This window comes from Acartia tonsa, chromosome 9, assembly GCF_053477335.1.
Source record: "Acartia tonsa isolate MP-2025a chromosome 9, ASM5347733v1, whole genome shotgun sequence".
NCBI classification, from domain to species: Eukaryota; Metazoa; Arthropoda; class Copepoda; order Calanoida; family Acartiidae; genus Acartia; species Acartia tonsa.
Genome location: NC_137268.1, coordinates 31035945 through 31057750, shown reverse-complemented (window position 1 = coordinate 31057750; position 21806 = coordinate 31035945). Strand labels below are relative to the sequence as shown.

Genomic DNA, 21806 nt, shown 5'->3' with positions numbered 1-21806 from the left:
CGTCCTAACAGTGGATATATAATACACGTGGATATTATGACAGGGGAAAAATTGTCGTCAATATAGGTTACTAACATGGACATCATTTATTGGTCTGTTCGTTCATCCAGTAGGAGGGGATGGGATTGGGTAAAGGGGGTATCGTTATCTTAGCCAGCTACAAGTTTCCCTTTATTAGAGTACATGATAATCTGGTGCAAGATCCAAGTAATAAAGCCATTATCAGTACAGGGATAATCAGAATAAATATGCAAGTGTGTTGTTTTATAATTTTAGCTGTGATAATTAAAATGTTAATAGAACAATAAACTGTATTACCGTAATCTTGCTCTATGCTTGATAAATGAAATGTTTAAAAAACAAATGGTGACAAAATTACTACTTATATAAATCAACATTATTGGTTGAAAAGTTCGGACACTTCTGGTCCTATATTCACTAAAAGAATAAAAAATTTAACCAATGAGTAAGTTATGTGGTTTTAAAACTTTGGGTACCAGTGTAATTTCACCTCCATCTCTGGACGACATACCTTTGGAAATATGGAGCTTAAATATTTAACCTCATGTGTTAAGTATTACAAAGAATGCAAGCTAACTGATTCTAAAAGATATGTTTTAAAATTCAAATGATCCTTTTTATAGTTATTGCCAAAAGCCAAAATACGTCAGTTTGGTATTTCACCCAAAAATGTATTTCATTATAAAACTGAATAAATTTGTTTCTAAAAAAAAGTGTGTAAAAAGGTATACGATGTTTTTAAATTGTTTTAAACAATTATCGTTTATTTTTACTTATAAGTAAAAATAACAAGTACCAAAAACTACTTAACAGTGTAGTTCAACTACTTTTTTTGTATGTATTAGCGGCAGAGAGTAGAGGCACTGTGAAAGGGGAGCGATGGGACAGAAAAATAACATAAACCTCTTAAATATAACACTGAAATAGCCCAAAACAAATCTTGTTACCTTTCTGAAGCTTCCCTAAAATGGAGAACTTGATCGGTTCATTTAATGGGATGTCGGAAAACTTACCAAAAAAGAAAACATTTTTTGGAATTTTATAAGACTATTTTTTTTAAGACAGCATTACTTTCTAACCTTTTATATTATAATCCTTGACCTAATGAGTCAATTAAAAAGTGTTAATTTCTGCCTCTGAGCTCTTTTAATGTTTTATTAGTTGTTATTGTCAGTTTTGTATTCTGTCACTTCCTCTAGAATAAAGAAATATGTAATCACACATATTTACAAAAAAAATCTTAAAAGCTAATAAGTTTATTTATCAAGATTATTTAAGATCATTAACGCTTTGATTGCACGTCTTTTGTTTGAAACTGTGCATGCTATTAAGAAGCGCTTGTTTATTTGTCAAGACATTTTCCAAGTCGTGATAATTACAAGATTTAAGTTACTTAGTTATGGCACAGAACAAATTCTTAGGTACTGTAGCAAGGCCCCCTACACCTTATTTTTCAAATGAATTAAAATAAGTTTTTTTTTCCAACCTATTAGGTACCTTTACCTGGAGTAACTTATCCCTGACTGAGGGGCTACTAACTTTCCTAACCTAAAGAGATAAACAAATAAACTAATAACTTCACCACCCCTTTATTTTAAATTTATTTTAATATAAGATTGGGGGTTCTTTGCTCTACTAGGCCTTTTTAGCGAATCCGCGAAATATTATTTTTTGACCAACAAAATTATCCCTTAATTTTTGCGTATTATTCAGCGATTAAGGATGACTGTGTGACTTTTGATACCATAGTTTCAGGAATTAAGGTATTAAATAAAACATAATTGTTTCTTTTTTTTCAAAAAATCTTGAAATACTAGGCAATGACGTTTCTGAGTTTCAGCAATTCAAAACCAAATCCTGCCTTCAGTGGAGTTATAGTTATTAATTGCATCGTATTATAGAAATCTATGCATGGATATTAAAAAAAATATAACATTAAACCAGTTTTGTTATCCTCGAGGGGCCGAAGGCTACGAAACTGTATTAATTTTAAGATTGATATTTAAATATTTGTGGGAAATCGTCTGTTATATGATACTATACATGATTTTTCATTATTGCTGAGTACCAGTTCTAATGCAGCGGATATTGATCAATTTAGAATCTAGAATAATTTTACATTTGATGATAAACAAGATAAGACAGGGATCTAAAGAATAAGACAATGGCCGATAAATATATGTACATTCCCAATGACAATAAACAAAATTACTCCTTCTGTAGATTAAAACTATTGGCTGAAACGTGTGAACACTTAACTTAATGAATCAACAAATCTAAATTCACTAAAGCCCCCAAATTAGTTAAGCCATCGAATAAGAAAACGTTATTATAAAACTTTGGGGACTAATGAAAATAAACAGTCTATTGTCCCCCCTTTTCTCTGAGAAAAAAATACGTCACTTTTTAAATTTGTTTCTCTATCCTTTTATCCTTGAATATTTAGCAATGATGTTGCATATCTGTGTATTCAATCCTACTCATTCATGTTCAACCAATTACGCTATTTTAAATATTAGTTTTAAAGCACATAGAAAAATATTAAGTTTCTGAATTTAGCTTTGATTTTTTTAGTGGATAAACCTAAATGTAATTTTAACAAAAAAGTCTTTGGCTTTTGTAGAACTTTGCATGATTTTGCGACTGATATAGGTGACAACAAAAGTATTTCCTTGTTTATAGGATTGACAAAAACCTACTATAATTTCGTTTTGAAGATTTATTAGCTAAAACATAATTTAAAAATTTTGCTGTTTTGTATAAATATATTTCTCAATTTAAATTGTCCGTCAAGCTATAAACACTTATTTATAAAAGATAGGTATAAAACATTAATATAATGTACAATTAAGAATATAAATTGTTAATATTTTAACTATTTTTTTCAGGTAATTAATGTTAATTTATTCACTTCATCAAGAAAAAGAAGAATTTTTCAATGATGAAGGTTTATAGATAAGTTTTTTTTTTTTGTTGAAAACAAAACTGTACTAAAGTGTTATCCAGTTATAATAGAAAAAAATATTTTTAAAGCTTATGTATTATAAAAATATCTATGAGTTGTATTTTATTAACACTAGAATGATTTCCTCCTACGCTTTTAACCAAAGAGTAAATAAGAAACTTCAATAAGAAAGTTCAAACATCTAGCAGTCGTGAAAGAATAGTTATATCGGTTCAACAACATATCACATATGTCTAGGAAAGGTTTCAGGTTACTGGGCTAGGGATTGCGACCCCACTGTGGGAAAAAAGCAGCAATTAAGTTGCTTATCCTTAGTAAAAGATATGTATAGGTGGAGGGGGTAGGGTTGTGGTTGCAATCACCACATGTTAAAACGTTTTATATGATTAGTTTCCTTTTTTTTCACGTTTTACCATTCATGAACTTATAGAATTACACAATTCTCTATTCCTTTACCAATTCTATTATCTCTGTAAAATTTCATGTTACAATTTAACCGTAAGAACTTATCTTAAGAAACTGAAAACAATCTCAAATACATAAAAGAATTTCTTAATGACAAAACATTAGATGGATGGTATAGTTGATTATAGATGAATTGCCAGGTAGTTTATTATGCATTCTTTGATTTGATACCATTAAAGCAATGAAAGAGCAGGCTAATATCCAAGTTTTAAATGGTTAAGATATATAAAAGTTATTTATCGCATCGTAGTATAGACAGCTTTCCGCGAATAATTGATAGCTAATATTATATTGCTGTGCTATTTTTGAATATAATTTAATACTTGCATTAATTTTATTGGTGTTCTCTTACAAAAATACTTCAAACTATGATTTATAATAATAAGATAAATAAAAAAAACTGCTGAAAACCAGCTAAAATTGAACCGTCAAAATATTGCGTATAAAGATTCTGACGTTTTAACCAAAAAATCTTCTAAAAATAGTTGCAAATCATGGTGTCGATTGTTGGGATATATCTTTATATTGTTAGTGTTAAACCAATCACCCCCCCCCCCCACTTTTTGCTTAATATTTGCGTTGATTTAGACAACCATTAATGTATTTATGAAGCAGTTGATAGTGCTTGATAAAAAATGACGTTATACAATATAAATAACCAATGAAAGGCTGATATTGACCAATGGTAAAATGTATTTTGGCTTCTTATTGGTCATTTGTATTTCATGACGTCATTTTTTATAAGGCACTATCAATAGTCTTTGTATTAATGTTAGAGTTCTATTAACTAAATAACAATATTCTAATAATGATATTATGAGTAAAGCCTCATGTAAAACTTGCAGCACAACACTGAAAATTAATGCAAATTAATGAGAATCGGGGAAATTCCATATCCACTGATTTTTCTTTCTTCTTATTTAATAATTTATTCCTTTAAGAACAAACTATACATAATTAAATCACATAGTCTTGGATTATTAATATATACAGTTTATAAAATAGCACATAAATTGATAATAACAAGCGATATTATAATATATTGTAAAAAAATTATCTAGTTATATTTGGAGACAGTTTAAAAATCAAATACTAAAATATTTTGTGTTGTCTTTATATTTCAAAACAAAATTAATAAATTTTTCAATGAGATATGTTGATATACCACCTTTATCTAATAATTTTGAACAGAATTGAGCTAAAAGCAATGTTTGAGAAAAATAATTGTTTTCATTCCATCTTGATAGACAAGGTTCTTTACTAATTTTTAGCGCCCTGTCTTTAGCTGCTAAAATGAGCATCGAAATTTGAGCAAAATCGTCACCTTTAAAGCATTCATAATAGATGTTAAAAAGAAAGAAATTTTCTTTAAGGAAAATGAACTCAGGGCAACCTTGAAATAATGGATTTTACTTTATATTTTATTATGAATCACTTTATTTGTAAAAAATATAAAACGCCCTTTTTATTGAAATAATATCTTTAAAAATATAAATAAAAAAGTAAATGAATAATGACAGTGTTATTGTTTCTGAAGAAAGTTATTCATTTGCCCCTAACTATTCTGCAGGTTAAAGAAGTAGTTTATAAAAGTGTGCATTGCTTATTCAGAGCTGGATCTTTAAATGTGTAGCCATTAGCGTTGCCGCTGCATTTTATTGAACAATGTTGTAAATTATACAGCTTAAGAAAATATATAAATTTATGATAGGGTTTTTAGAGATTTTTAATAATTACAAAAAATGGTCTAAAACATTTTTGGTCTAATTTTGATTCATGAATTATAATTCTTCAAGGTGCAGTAGTGCCCCACTTAAAATCAGGGATAAAATGATATTTTTGCAGGGCTTTTTTTTTATCTGAGTAAAAGATAAATGCCTCTAACTTTTCCGCCTATCATTATGGAGATAACATTTTTTTCTGCAGATTGTTGACCTTTTTAGTCAATAAAAAATACTTCTCATTTATTTACCAATTTTAAATTAATCTTTATCCCTGGAGAAAGTATGTAGAAGGCGGATATGCATTAGTCATAAAAACACAAGAAACACTAGTTGCCAAAACTAAAATTAAAACATTAATTCCATTGCAACCTTTAACACGAACTCATTTAAAATTCCAGCCAGGCTTCAGCTGGATTAGAACCGGTTGTAATCCATACTGAAAAATCATGTATCACATCGTATTATAGGCAATTTTCTACGAATAATACAATAGAAATATTAAGATCAATACCAGCTTTGTTAGACTAGGCCTTCGGCAAACACAACACAACAGGAAATAATCATACAATTAATTTACAAATCGTGGAAAGCTGTCTATAATACGTTGCCATAAATAACAATTGAAATTAGCTAGCTACTGATTATAATAGACAATTTTCAGGGAAAGAAACAATGTTGATATACATTGATATGCAACCCAAAAATGACTAAAAAAGAAATAATTTTTAATCCACTTCTTTTTGTTTTGGTGGCTCTGACTTTGGTAGATGACTTTTAAGAATTGTAAACCCAATTAACTTTGGTATACATTGTTTCTAATGAATTAATTAATACTAGAAAGATTGTGCATAGTCGAGCATTATTACAATTTCTTTGGAGACAAGGCAGGGATATAACCATGGATAATAGATTTATGTACACCTCCAATAACAGTATACAAAATTACACTTTATGTATAATAATTTTATTGTTGGAAAATTTAGAGGTTTTTTTATTTAAGATATTTGCTACCTAAAACCTATTCTATATTTTTCTATGTTTGAATTCTAGGTCTTATCAAGGAGGGAAGGGTCATTGGGAAGTTTTTTACACTAGTCCCCAAAGTTTTCTTATTTGTTGGCTTAACAACTTTGGGAACTTTTATTGGTTTCTTCATTTAGCTGAGTTTTAAACCACTAGTTATAATCTATAGAAGGGGTAATTTTGTGTTTCATAATTGGAGATGTACATCAATTTGTTGGCCATTGTCTTATCCATTTAGATCCCTGGTTTCTTGTGCAACAATATTGAATTTGATTAACAATGTATTAATAATGTTAAAATGAATGCTGATTATTAATTACTCCATCTGAATCTGAAATGGTGAAATTGCATCAAGTCATTTGTCCACGTTTACCATTACCTTTTTTGAACACATTTTATGGTAATTTTTAAGATTATGTGTCTACTTTTAAGCAAAACAATGAAAATCTCTTTTTTTTACATTCGTCAATACTTAACTTAACAAGGATGATGATATTCTGAAGTAGAAATAAAAATAAATGGTAATATAAGATGAACAAACGGACGAATAATTGAGTTATTGAGCAAATGCTCAAAAAACATGATAAATTTAAACATCAAGTTACCTTTCTTGCAACCAGGTTTGAAAAGTTATTTATCGCATCGTATTATAGACAGCTTTCCGCGGGTATTAGGACAAAATATTAATTATTAATTAATTTTTATTATTCGTGAAATATCCTCTTTAATGTGATCCGATCATCCGACACATGATCTTTCAGTATGACTCCCAACAGGTTCTAATACAAAGGATATTAATCTGTTTCAAAGCCATACTGAATGATGTTTTAGCTTTTTTCATTTTTAACAGTGAAAAAACATTGCTTTGAATTATATTTAACCACAAAAACACACGAATTAAAAGGATAAACCTGTCTTAAAATCAAATTGATATAAATAAGTATATTAGATATTCATTTATTACTTTTGATATGATTTTTTTCTTCAGAGAAATATTTTTTTTAAATCTTCGAGTAAAATTAAAAATAATCCGTTAATCATTTTGAATTGGTTCTAGGAATTCGAGATGAATATAAGAGTATGTATTTTTACTACGGACAGGTTTTAGAATAATATAATACTGCAGTGTCACAGTTGCATTTCAGTCAAGTTTTTTATGTTATTATTATGACTAATCAATCTTAGAATCCACCTCAAGCTTTAAGAAGAAAAAATTTGGTCATCAAGTTTTGGAAGTAGGTGTTGGGAAACTTTGTAAAGATAATGTTCAGCTTTTATTCAATGATTCAGTTTGTTTAAACAACTTTAGAAGACAACAGAAAACATTTGGAAAGATAAATTCATATAAATTACAGTTATAGTTATATTTAATTAATAAAAAGTGAAAAAAAATATTGTTAAAAAGTTTATAAAATAATAAATTGTTACTTATGGAAGGCAGACGAGCATATAACAGATTAAATTTTAAGGTATGTTATTTAAAAAAGAATACTTACATATCCCTATGTAGTCAGGGATCTAAAGGGATAAGAAAATGGCCGAAAAATTTATGTACATATCCAATGAGGAGACACGAAATTACACCTTATGTAGATTAATATTATTGGTTGAAACGTTTGAACACTCAACTTAATGAATCAAACAATCAAAATTCACTCAAGTCCCCACAAAAAACACTATTAAAAACTTTGGTGACTAGTGTAATAAACAACCCAATGGAGTACAATAAAATAGCAAGTTGGAAAACTCACAATCACAACTATGATATTTTAATCAATGAATTAATAATATGCGTGCACAGGGTTTTGCCAGGAGCGCACCTGAAATTTTTGACACCCCTCTTGAACCAAAATCTAGTGGTGTTATTTGAAAGTCAGATGTGTATCCACCACACCCCTTAATGTCCACCCTGTACGTAATCGAAAAATCTCAAAAGTCTAAAAAACGTCCATTGACGATCACGTAATAGTGTCTGACTGATTATGACGTAACACAAAAAATTAGCCAATGAGAGGCCACTATAAATTTTACCATTGGTCAATAACGGCCTCTCATTGGCTAATTTTTTTTTTGTTACGTCATAATCAGTCAGACACTATTACTGTGTTCCCATTGACTGGTAATTTTTTTTCCCTTGACAACACCCTTGTTTGTTTTAAGGGAGTGCAGACCCTTGAAAAGAGGGGTGAATGGGGTGGACAACTGATGTAAACATTTCTGAAATAGTTTTGGAAGATAAAAATTAAAATAAAAAAAATACTGAATACTTGACGAACAATTCATCTACATATAGTTGCTGCAATCTTAAAAATATTATTGTTCTGAATTAATAATCTTAAATGACATCATAGTAAAATTTGTAAAATATTATCATTGTTATTTTGATGATTCACTTAAATTTCTTTTAACTAATTGCTTTTTAGCATGCATTGCTCTATCCCCTGTTTAAAGTAATTGCCTTTTAAATAAATTGAATCTTTTGATTTATTGACGCCATATGTATGTTTGAAACTTTTCACATCAATTGGCAAATTCAGAAGTTTCTTTTTTTTTAGGGGGGGGGGGGCAAAAATAGAATGTTTTTTTTAAAATTTGTGTTCATGGCAAAGATGAAATTTCTTGGGTAGCATTCCTAGAATAAGCCTCATAACCTTTTCAAATGCATTGAGTTATATTAAGTCAAGGCTTAAGCCTAAAGTAAATATGGATTCTTTGCTAAAGATAAGAATAAATGCATTAGAAATAATTAGAAAGCAGCTACTCCATAATTGGTTTTATATACAATTATACACCATTAACAATTAACTCATTGTGTTGCTGCACTAACCATTGAAAAAGTTCTACATGTTTTTTTTAAATTCATTATCAATGCCGTTATCATTTTAAAATTTTCAAGCTGAGTTTTTTTTGTCAATTTTAGATAATATGAAGTCGTCTGATTGTTTTATTTATTGTCCCTTGACAACAAATAGCCATCAATCAAAAAATGCAGTTTTTGTTTGATTAATGTTATCAAATTATTAATTTTACAAGGATGACAACATACATTGAAATATTTATCTTGTATCTAAAATTTGTGGCGGAAAACTTGAGACAAAATAGCTTTCCATCAGACAAAATATCCATATCTTCATTTAAATAAGTTTCAAGTCTTGTCAAATTATCATTAATTGCTTTGCACCTTTGGCGACTAAATTCCTGCAAGTACTGTAGTAATTGACACTATTAATATATGTTTCTGTCAGTGTGCTACTTATGATATAAAAAACGGCTGGATTCTTAGATGTTTTTTTTATTGATTGATTTTTTTATTTTATTATTGATTTTACTGGGTTGCTTTTTGCCATTTAACTAGGCATCTATTGGTATCGGCCAGGGACAAGATGCTGATTCTGACAACAATTCCAAGTGAATATTTCCCCACAACACTCTTGCCTTATTTCTCCCCTTCTAACCCACTTCTCTTCAGTTACATAAAAACAAGTTTTACGCCAACTCTACGCAAACAAACTATTTAACGTTTGGCAATTTCAAATGAAATTAATTGGCTGAATCGCAGCTCTTGGTATTGGTTAAGTCATATTCTCCTTTCATAAATGTAGTTGGAGCTATTTTCAGTATCTTTAGTTAAATGCCCTAAAGTACTGAACTATCTAATAAAATTAATTGTGCATGAGAGTGAGTAATGTGTTTATATCATATGTTTAGTTCCTAGAATTAAGGGATAAGTTAATATTATTACATATTTCATAATTATCAATTGGATTCTTTTTATAGGGAGAATAGCAAATTGATCTTTAATCTATCTTCCTCCAAATATTTGTAATCTTCTTTAAAAGTTAAAAAGATGCAAAAATTGGAAAGTTAATTAAATGTTCAGTCATTGTCCTTATTTTTGTTTGTTTGCCGTTTCCTTTTTCCGTGTAAATTTGTCAGTTTTGGGTTAAATGCAATATTTATATTTATAAACTAAGATGATAACATAAGGAAAAAGGATAAGAGGATGAATACTCACCCCTTTTTCATGGTAAAATACTACTTCCCCATCCCTAAATTTAGAAGCAGACGAAAATCAAAAGCCGCCCAGGGCTTTTTGTAAGTCAATCATAAATAATAATGTGAATAAAAAGAAAAGCGATATTTAGCAAACAGCCGTGGGCGGTCAGAATCAGCTGAATGTTCATTATGAAAAAAATTTCCCCCTTTTTAGAAATAGAAGGATTCATCTTTCATGAACAAATTTTTTAAAATAAAAATAAAATTCTATGTAATTTTTAATTAAAACATTAAAACGAAAATATCTAATCTAATATTCTTGCCCTAAATATGGAAATAGTAAAAAGTAAAAAAAATATTTTTTTTAATAATTTTTAATCCTCCCATTTGAAAAGTAGTGGAATAGCAATAAATTTTAGCGCTGAGTAGGCCTCTAGGCCCACTGCCTATTTTCGTCTTCTAGTTGCTTCGATTCCTCTCTTTTATATTTTTCTCTATGGATGATAAAATAAGTTTTTCATCCCAATAGATTTATTATCATCGACAGATCTTTTAATAGTGGATTGAAACAAAATGAATTTGAAAAAATTAAAGATCTAGTTTTTAATAGTCAAAAGTAAAAATTTAACTACAGATAATCTTATATACTCTACCTCTATTTTTATTTTTGATATTCTTACTTTAGTAGCCATTTTCTATTGAGAAAGAAAAGGAAAGTACTAAAATCATATTTCTACAGTACAGAACATAATGCATTTGAAAAAGTAATAAAAATTTTACTTTAGTTATGTCTATAATCAATAGAGCAAATCCTGTAAAAATTTTGTAGGATAGCCTAGAAAATTTGAAAGGATTTACCCTTAACTTTTGATTTCATTTAGTTCTATAAAATTGAAATGGACAGTCCTTCAGCTACTTTACATATTAGTGTGGTCCTCCTTTTTGTGCTTTTTTCCTGGTTTAGTTAAATCAGGGTTATTTTCAAGACAGCACATCTAATTTTTTATCAAACCTAACTACAATTATTGTCAATTTTTAAATGCCTTACTGTTTTTTCCTAAATAAATCTTAGATTGCTTTTTCTTTTTTATTGGGAAGTTTTTTTTATCTATTTTTGAAATAACAGGTCAATCCTTAATAAATAAAAGCTCCCCTAATGTTTATAAGCCAATGGATAAATTGAAATTCTTTATACTGGCTACAAAAAGATAGGATAAATTACGAGCTATTGAATTACGATCCCTGTTAAACTTCTGATCAACACTGTTGTCATGTTATTGAATTAGAGCCTTATAGTACTTATCAGAATATAGTTACTTGGAAGATAAAGATTCCCAGTAGCAATGCTTAATTTTCAATCTTGTGTCGAGGTAGAAAGTTTGACAAATTAACTAAAAAACTGCATCTTTTACAAAATTTTGCCAAAGCAAATGCATGTCAACGCGATGGTTCCAAGTCTAACATGCTATTGCTAAACTATAAATTTAAGTTTTGATTATCTATTACATGTGATTCCATATATAGAAGTCTGCAGAGAGAGAGGGGACAATAGGCTGTTTATTACAATAGTCCCCAAAGTTTAACAATGGCGTTTTCTTACTTTCTTAATTCGTTGGCTTAACAACTTTGGGGACTTTTATTGAATTTTGATTGGTTGGATTATCATTTTGAGTGTTCAAACAATCCAACCACTACAGAAGGGGTAATTTTGTGTAACAACATTTGGGTTGTATATGAATTTATCGGCCATTGTCTTATCCCTTTAGATCCCTGTAAGTCTGTGAAAGATGTCTAGTATATTAAAATTTTACCCAACACATGATGTTAATTAAGTTTTAGTCAATGTTTATTCTTGAAGCCTAAAAGACCTAGCCAAATAAAAAAGGGTTCGATGATATTTTTAGTGCCTTAAAAATGGTGAAATTTTTTACAAACAAAGTGCTTTATAAAAATTTGCAAAAAAGCTGTGAAACATATTTTTATTATGTAGATGCTTGACACGTTTGGAACTAGTTTTTAAAAGTGAATTTGTGTGTAGTTACAGATGTTGCATTTTTTATTTTATTTGTGTTAAGTAGCATTGAAAATTTGCTTTAAAATAATCATGTAATTTTTACAATAAACAGTAAAAATAAATGTAAATTAGTTATTTTAAAAAAAAATAAGTTTAGTATTACCATAGCAATAAAAATTTAAGATAAAACAATAAAAAGTTTTACAAAGTTTATACCGACAGCAAGACATATTTAATAGAGGGTGCGCTGATAAAAATGCATGCTAGTCACTATTTACATATGACCACGCCCATTTTTTACAAAAATTTGAATATCACTCAATTTTTTCAATATCATTTTTTGACAGCTATTTTAACATATAATTTGATCTTTTGTAGCGAAGCTACCCTATATATTCTAGTGTCGGTCTATTTGTCAGCATGTGTAATTATGATTTGGTCATATAACTTCCAAAGGTTGTACATTCTTTATTAAAGTTATTATATATTGAAACTGATTAATATTCGGTTAACTTCTCTGAAAAATTATCATCTTGGGTCTAAAAAACTGGTTTTAATCTTATAATTGTACATGTTTGTATCCGCGGAAAGCTGATTATAATACAATCCGATAAATAACTATTTTCTTTTAATATACATATGTATGTTAACATTGATCAATTTGTGTTTAAAGATAAGGTTACTTTGTTAGAAGCAAAGCTGCTTTATAATTCTAATTCTTTGATTAATTTAGAAAGGCAAATATTACTATTTATTTCAAGTTTGTAAATTCATTTCCAGTATGGCTTCGAAACCGATTAATATCCGGATTATCAAAACCGGTTCTCAGCCATACTGAAAAAAATCATGTATATCATCAAATTAAAGACAATTTTCCGTGAATATTAGAATGAATAATGATAAGTTTAAAGCAAGTTTGTTTGCCCTGAGGGGCCGATAAATAATTATGAACTTTAATCTATGTATTTAAACATTTTTCTCCTGCTATTTGCATACTAACTTATGTTTTCATCCTTGTTATAAAGTCCAAAAAATACAGCTTAATTACCTTGTAATTAAAATTTTTCAGATAGTAATGAAATTACTTACAATAAGTAAAAACAAAAAATAATGAATTACCAATAAGTGAAAATTAATATACTAAATACCATAAAAAGGATAGTTTCATAGAAAGTTATTTTTCTTTAAATATTAAAACCTACTCAGACTCTATTTGCAGAAATTATCATAATTTTCAAATTGTGATTGCCTTTTATATTTATTTCCAGTTTGGCTTCGAAACCGATTAATATCCAGTGGATTATAACCGGTACTCAGCCATACTAAACGTTCATGTACAGCCTTGTATTACAGACAATTGTCCACGAATAAAAAAATTAAAATCATAAGATAAGCCGAAGGCCCAGGATAACAAAACTGGCTTTAATCTTATACTTTTTCCATTTTAATATCCACAGAAAACTGTCTATAATATGACGCAATAAATAACTAATTTTAAAGTCACAAACAACGATAACTTTTCGAGATTACTCAATCAATAACACTCTATGGAATTTTCCCTTTAAAGTGATCTAAAAATGGGTGATCATTCTCAAAGATATTCGCGGATAAAATATTCCTATGTCTCCTTTACCCCAACCAAGGAGCTGAAATCAAGCTTCAGAGTTTATCAGCTAGATAAGGTATGCTTATAAAACAGGATGACTACATCCATCCATAAAGTAAAGCGGTGCTTTCCCTCAAAGTGCATGGAACCCCATTTTGTAATAAACAGAAAATGCATAAAAATATACATTGGATATATGTATTATTATTTGGATCTTAAATTGCAACCTATAAATTGACGACAATTTTTCTCCTGTCATAATATCCACGTATATTCTACATCCATTATACATATTATTATATCTTATATTAATTGTTAGGCATTGTGGTAAATCTTTCAACAGTTAGTATTTATATTTATCTTAAAACAAGAACATTAATGTTCATATTTATAAAAAAGTAACGGAATGTCTGTGTGTGTGTCTTTAGGTTAAGATTTCTCTAACTGCTGGACCTATATGATTCGAGTCCTTTGCAGTCAAGCTCCTTACAGGTCCAGGGAAGGATTATAACTATTTTGGGGGAGACCTCGCATGAGAAACAACCCCTGATTTTTTTTCACTTTTCTTTCTATACCTTATGTGTAAAGTGGAGGCTCGACTTCCCCTCCTTTTACCGAGAGGTCTAATAACTTTTTTGATGAAAAACAATAGTAAACTTATAAATAATTGTAATTCGAATGCATATGAAATAATACAGTTTACCTTTGAAATTTATAATCACAGATGCACATTTTTATAGAAACACAATCAAATAATATAGTAGCTGTGCTCTTTAAAACACAGTTTAGGATATTTTAATAAATTTACTATCATAAATCAAATTTATACAGGGAAAAACTATTCCGTAAATAATTTTAAAAAAATTTTAATTCAAGTGCAAAACATAACATAAACTATTTTTTTTTCTTTGCTTTTATAGGTATGTACAATTCTTCGGCTGCAATACCTTGTGGGTGACAATCCAAAATTATTATATCTAAGCACTGGAAAAGTTTCACTAGTATTTATCTTTTTATCTCTATATCTCAAATTTAAATAAGTCAAAACAACTTATTTAAATTCAAAAGGTTAATAGATAACATTAGTTATAGATAAATCTGTATATAAGCTTATCTTTTCATATTTAAATAAAACATTTGAAGTCTCCAATGTATTATTAGAAACTTTTCAAATTAAAATAGGGACAACATGCTTATAACTAGCGTAGCAGTAATAAACTATATGTATTTTGAATATAAAAAAAACAGTAGACTCTTATACAATCAATATAAACAACAATTTTTGGATTATAAGCATTTTATGTTTCAAGATTTAGGTAGTTCTGAATCAATTCAAGTTTGTTTACAAATGGACAGACTGACATATTAAACTTATTGAACAGTAATTGCTAGAACGAACCAAATATATATTTGTTTCACAGCCGCAAATATTCTGATAAACGTGCATATTTTGGCTACATATATTTAATTACTATTAGATTCTATGAAAAATATGCAGAACATATACATTTTATCTTTTTTTGCACACAGTGTCACCAATAATGATTGACGATTTTGTCTTTTCTTTGGGTTTTAACAGTTTGAGTTTACTAATAAGTTACACAGCTTGGTTTAAATAAGAATTGCCAACATAAAATCAAAATAGAAAATAATAGGATAACATAGTAACATATTTATTAAATGAAACAATTTAAGTTATAGATTACCCAGGTATCTAAAAGGGCAAGACAATGGCCTACTGATGATACACAAAATCCCCCCTTCTGTGGATACCAATTAGTGGTTGAAGAGTTTGGACATTCAACCATTTGAAAAGTCAATAAAAACCCCAAAGCTGTTAAGCTAACTAATAAGAAAACGTTATCACAACACTTTGTTGACTAGTATTGTAGACAGCCCAATGTCCACTACCTCCCTTACATTACCTCTACTGTAAGTATTTGATTATGTTTGTAAGTGTGTTTTAATGCAATAGATTTATAACGATTTTTAATTACCGTCAGATGGTTGGATAGACGTACTTACATAACTCAATTGTAGATCAGCAACGCTGCTAAAAATGGACAAATCTGTAAATAAATCCTGTGACAACCGTCACTTATAGTTGATTAGAGAATAAGAAGTTAAACCTTGTCACTAATTGGCAAATACCAGTATAACATTGGAGTTTAATTATTTAAGATTCTTACAAAATTGCTGCCTGTTTTTACAAACTTATTTCTCAATCCAATAATGTAAAGTAGTAAGATTTTTTTAACTGAAGGTTTTTGTTTTTGTGGTTTTATGCTATTTTACTGAAATCCTAGCACTAACCAAGAGACTAGAAACTAGTATTACATTAAGTAAAAAGGTTTTTGTTTTTTCTGTTCTCGCTTACCATACAGACGATTGTGTTCTTAATTTGAAGGAGAGCCTCTAGATGCCAGAGGCGCAGTTGCTAGATTGTCAAATTTTAATGTAATATAATTTAGAGCATTAGCAAGAAGCAACTTGAAGGCAAAAACTGTTCTATATAAAAGACTTTTCCCTTTCAAACACGCTAGTCTAAAAACTACGTGGTTTAATGGTATGAGTTGCAAATACGCAATGGCACACTTCTTCATATGTGAGTGTGTGTTTATGCGTGACAACAATCAACGCGGCATTGGGGCGCACACATTTTTGGTCACATGACTAAAACAAACCCACCCCCTCCCCCTTAAACGCCCATTTGTTTTTTTGCCAGCTCATTTCCTTTCTAAAAAGCATTGTTTGATTTTGTTCGCTCAATTCATTAAAGAATTTAATGATTGATGCGCTTATTTAATCACTGTAAGAAGTTTATAACAATAAAAATTATATTTTGCGTGAAGGAGGGGTGATCGAACCTCCCCCCATTTTTATTTTTTTATTTTAATAAAGTAAATTTTTGTAGAGGGGGGGGGGGGTGGTTAATTTTTTTTCTAAGGATGATTTCTCTTGAGAGGGTGTTTGTAACCTCCTCAAAAATAATTATTATCCTTCACAGGAAGTATGGAAAGCTACATTCTAAAGGAGAATCATATCGGTTCAGAGGTTAGCGAGATCCTTCGCTACAGACAAAAAAAAATTTACTACTTTATATAATAGGATAAGTATATGACCGCATGTCCGATGGTCCCTGCAACTTCTTTGATTTTTTTTATTGGTTTTAGAATTTCTTGACATAGGTTGCAAAATTTAGATTGGCTATCTGGCCTGATAAACATCATAGTCGGTGCTTTGTTGATAATAACTGCAAAATTAATGTTTTTATTTGTTAATACTTTAATGGTTAGCAAAAAGTATGTTACTTTAAATGTTTTGGAAGCAGTTTTGAAAGGAGTATCAAAAATAAATATACTCTGGCACCTGTAGAATCATACTGCAGAGTTAAAATTAAGAATCATAAACAGCATAAATTTTTATTAGGAGTTTAAATTTTAATTTCTGTTATTAATTGGATCCATTTACTAAATTGCTTTACACAGAGGAAATGTGTCTTGTTCAATAGTTTATTGTCAATACAAGCCAAAATAACTATTTGGTATTTTCCTCTTAGTATTATTTTTAGCGGCTTCGCTCGGCTTCCCCACAGCACGGACACGTTATTGAATTAAATTTAAGCTTGCCTTTTTTCGCAGCTTATTTTGATTCAGCCGATTTTTCAAAAATAGATAGATCTAGATAAGATTAAGCCTAAATCAAACACATTCCTTTGCATAATAGATATTGTTCTCAAAAGTTGAAAAATACAATACAAATATTAATAATGGCTGAATAATCAAAACCAATTAAAAGATGGAAAGCATGTATTTATATATTTTGAAGAAAGCTGTTTTACGATTGCCAATTGAAGGCAAAACAATGAATATAGCTCTAATAATGATTAATTTTAGTGGAAGTTCTTGTGGAAAAAAATCTACTATAATTTTATTTAATAACAATCATTTAGCTGGCTAAAATCCTAGAATCCCCTTAGCTTTTAGAATCCCCAATTTTATACCTTTAGTTTTTAAATATTATCTGAACAAAATAGTTGCAAACCTTCCCAGTAACTTTGATTTTAAACCTTTAGTATTAAATCCTTGATGAACAAAATGTACAAACCCTGATTTGGAAATAATAAGTTGACAATATACATTTATTCACAAGGATCTAGAGGAATAAGACAATGGCCGATACATAAAATTACCCGTTCCGTAGAGCAAAATTCTTGGTTTATACGTTCGAACACTTAACTTAATTAACCAACCAATAAAATTTACTGAATTCCCCAAAGTTGTTAAGCCAACGAATAAGAATACTATGGGGACTCGTGTGTATTAAACAACCCATTGTTTCCTCTCTCTCTGTGACAATATATATTTATTCATCTCTAATCAGATGTGCAATCATTTCCACAAATGTACCACATTTATTAAATAATCAGAACCTCATAATAAATAATAATAAGATAATTAATAGCACAAATTTTCTCTATGGCCGAGAACCGGTTCTAATTCCTCGGATATTAATCTGTATTAAAAAGCCAAACTGGAATACACTATTAATTGATTACTATTGTTATTTTTAGTAGCGATGCTGCTCTATAATTCTAAATGTCCGTCCGTCCGTTTGTAATAAACTGTCGGGGAAAACATGAATCTGTAAGTTGCTATTCAAGACAGACGGTTGACATTTAGTATATAGTAAAAATACATGTTTTATGCAAAAGTTATTTATATTTTATGACAAAATAGCTCACTTTTTCCGTTTGACCATCCACAATTTTATGTGCTTCGCTTGTCATCCTTGTTGCGAATATGAAACACTATGTTGACTATGGATGAGTTGACATAGGGGGGTGTAAGCCCACCCCTTTAATCATGCCATATATAAATATAAAAATATTAACAAACACATACCTATTGACATTAAAGCAAGGACAATTATGTCCTTGAGTGACGTAGCAGTAACAATATACTTCAATATTCTAGAGGCTTTATTACTAAATTTTAGTTTCTAAAGTTTAATGATCTTGTGGATGTAATCTTTTCCCTTTAGATCCCCGCTCCAAAATTATTCCACTATACAGAATTTTAGTGCCATGTCTTGGTTCTTGATCAATCACAAACAACAATCCCATAGTCAACAATAAAGCCTTACACAAATTGAAAAAGAAAAAGTGTTACAAAATTGATGATATCAAAAATTAATTTCAAATTCTGATGAATAAATTATTAAATTGGGATTTACTGTTTTTTTTTATTCAAATTGAAAATAGCCATAATCCATCTTATGATATATGTATCTACATCTTAAAGTGATTGAACTGTTTGTTGGCGAACTTAAAAATTCCAAATCCTTAAAATTTCATGAGATATTTTTCGAATTATGAAATCAATTCTGAAATGTTTGGGTCTTATTTGGCCTTGTATAGTAAATCAGTTCAATAAATATTTTTTGTTCAAGGCTCATAAAACCCAATTTCTTATCCCTTTATTTTTGAAAACTCAAATATTCAAGGCAGGGTCATGCATATGTATAGTACACACACACACTCACACATACACTCACACACACACACATATATATACACACGTTCACACACACAACCACACACACATACACACATATATATATACACACGTTCACACACACACACAAACACTTGACAATATTGATCAGATATTAAGAGGGGTGGGCCACACACAATTACACATACACAGACACACACAAAATCACACACACACACACATACAAAAATTTAAGCGCATAACCAATCTAAATGAAAGATGCTTGAAATCAAAGCGCATACATCTAATTTTTTTTGCACCTCAAAAGGATTTAGACGATAGTTTTAACTACATCTAATCTAATTGTGACATTGTTTCAGTGAATGTGCGAACATTGGATAAAATATTATACTGTTCCCAAACATTTGTTGGCTTAAAAACTTTGGGGACTTTGGGTAGAATAAATTAGCATTGTTAAAACTTTTTCACGATTAATTTTAATTAAAGAACGGGTAATTTTGTTTATCAGAAGAAAGGATGTGTATAAATTAATCGTTCCTTGTCTTTAAGATACTTTAAGATTTTTGCATAAATAGATTTACCTAAAGACAACTTTTTAAGTAAGGTATAAGCCTTTTTTGTAATGATTTTGTTTTAAAACCATATTTCAGTGGATTTAGGCTTTCCAAAGTGATAAAAGACCTTTTAATTTTTCACTATAGAGAATAATTTTTAAACTAAATTTATAATAATTTATTACTTTTATTTATCTACTTCGACTCAGTAGATGAAGTGATACAGGAGAGAGGGGTTGATTTTCAACCATCAACACACACACGCACACTTACACACACACACACACACACACACACACACACACACACAAACAAACACACACACAGCAACACACACATAATCGGAATAGGGAAGTCTTCTCTGAAGAAAAAAATATACAAAGTGTAAGTTAAAATCTAATGAAATTTAATAAAATGTAAAAGCAAAATATATTTCATTACTTTTATTAAACAACATTTGTTGTGTTTCTTATTTATAAGATGTAAGAAAATTTGCTAATAAACATTTATTTTTTTGTGGCTATGAACTCTTTCTTGAGAAAAACTTTTTTGTATAGCATTTAAAATTTTTCATTTGCAGAATAGTTTTGACTATTTTTGAATAAACTTGGGGGTTGGAAAAGGCCGGTAAAGTGGTTAGTTGGGTACTTGGTAATCTGCAGGGGTAGGTTAGGTAATACTATACATAACAGCTAAAGAATTCGAAAAAATTCGAAAAATTTTCAACAGTATAAAAGTTATCCATTTTATCTGAAATTTTATTGGCTTCTTATTTAAATCAAGTTCAAATGGAAATTATTGAAATCTTGAACCCAACATTGAAATTTTAAGATTTAAATTTTTTGGTTGTTTCGGTTAGTAACCTTAGTTTGGTTCCCCGTTATTATTCCTCCTTATTATTGTTGTTGATGGTGTGTGTGTGTGTGTGTGTGCGCGCGCGACCTTGAGTTTACACACAAAAATCTTTGGAATGAGCAGATAGAGAGAGAAGAACGAGATAGATAGAGAGAGAGAGAGAGAGAATGAGAGAGAGAGAGAGAGGGAGAAATAAATAGAGAGGAAGGAGAAAGAAAGAGAGAGTGAATGAGTAAGTTGGTATGTGAATGGTTTTAAAAGATAGATAGGTAGGTAGATAGTGAAAAAGATTTAAAGAAAGATAGGGTGAGAGAGATAGAGGGGTTAAAAAAAGAGGAAACCCCTAAAATTTGTGTGTTTGTGTGTATGTTTGTGTGTGTGTGTGTGTGTGTGTGTGTGTGTGTGTGTGTGTGTGGATGTTTATATGTGATTGGATTAAATTCCAAGGAGATAAAGGACAATGGACGATAAATAATTCTTCCCCCAAATGGCAATAGCTGAATCATACAGCTTTCCGCAGATACTAAAATGAAAAATTATAATTTTCGTGGAAAATTGTTTGTAATGCGATGCTACACATGATTTTCCAGAATATCTGATAACTGGTTCTAATACAGCAGTTATTAAACGGTTCCGATTCTGGAATATCAATTCATCTCCCATTGTCCTGTGCCATCCCTAGATCCGTGATTAAATCCCCTCGATTCTAACATTGAACATGGCTGTACAGTTTTTGATGACAAATTATTGTTATGTCAAGAAATAGGCAACTCAAAATACTTTTTTTATCTCAATTAAAAAGAATACTTCAAAAAAATAGCAGAAAACTATTTATAATACAATATTATTAGTTGTTTTTCAGTAGGACAAAGGATCATAAACATTTGTAGAGTGTCAACAGCCCTTAACATGTAGACTATCAATTTATGAGTCTTAATAAGTAAATTTACAGATGCTTGCTTATAGCATTGTACTTTGTTTTACTAGGAAAAATTATTCCAAAAAAAGATGAAGATTTGAAAAAATATCAAACAGATTTTTTTTAAAGTTATATTTTTAAATTATAC

At 29.4% G+C, this 21806-nt stretch overlaps 1 protein-coding gene across 20 annotated transcripts in view; it reads left to right on the top strand.

Annotated features, from left to right (window-relative positions):
- Positions 1-21806, top strand: part of LOC145328765 (uncharacterized) — a 173387-nt gene that overhangs the window by 48368 nt on the left and 103213 nt on the right. For 17 of the 20 annotated variants that reach the window (XR_013882591.1, XM_080172613.1, XM_080172612.1 and 14 more), the window contains exon 1: positions 13767-13890. The exons of 2 other annotated variants lie outside the window; for them this stretch is intronic. Coding sequence is in view for 17 of the 18 variants with exons in the window: in XM_080172613.1 (XP_080028739.1) it covers positions 13786-13890 (105 nt within the window). In the remaining variant the exon portion in view is untranslated. Of the gene's footprint in view, positions 1-7448; positions 7668-13766; positions 13891-21806 lie in introns of those variants that run through there. One more of the 20 variants, XM_080172599.1, reaches the window with a different exon arrangement.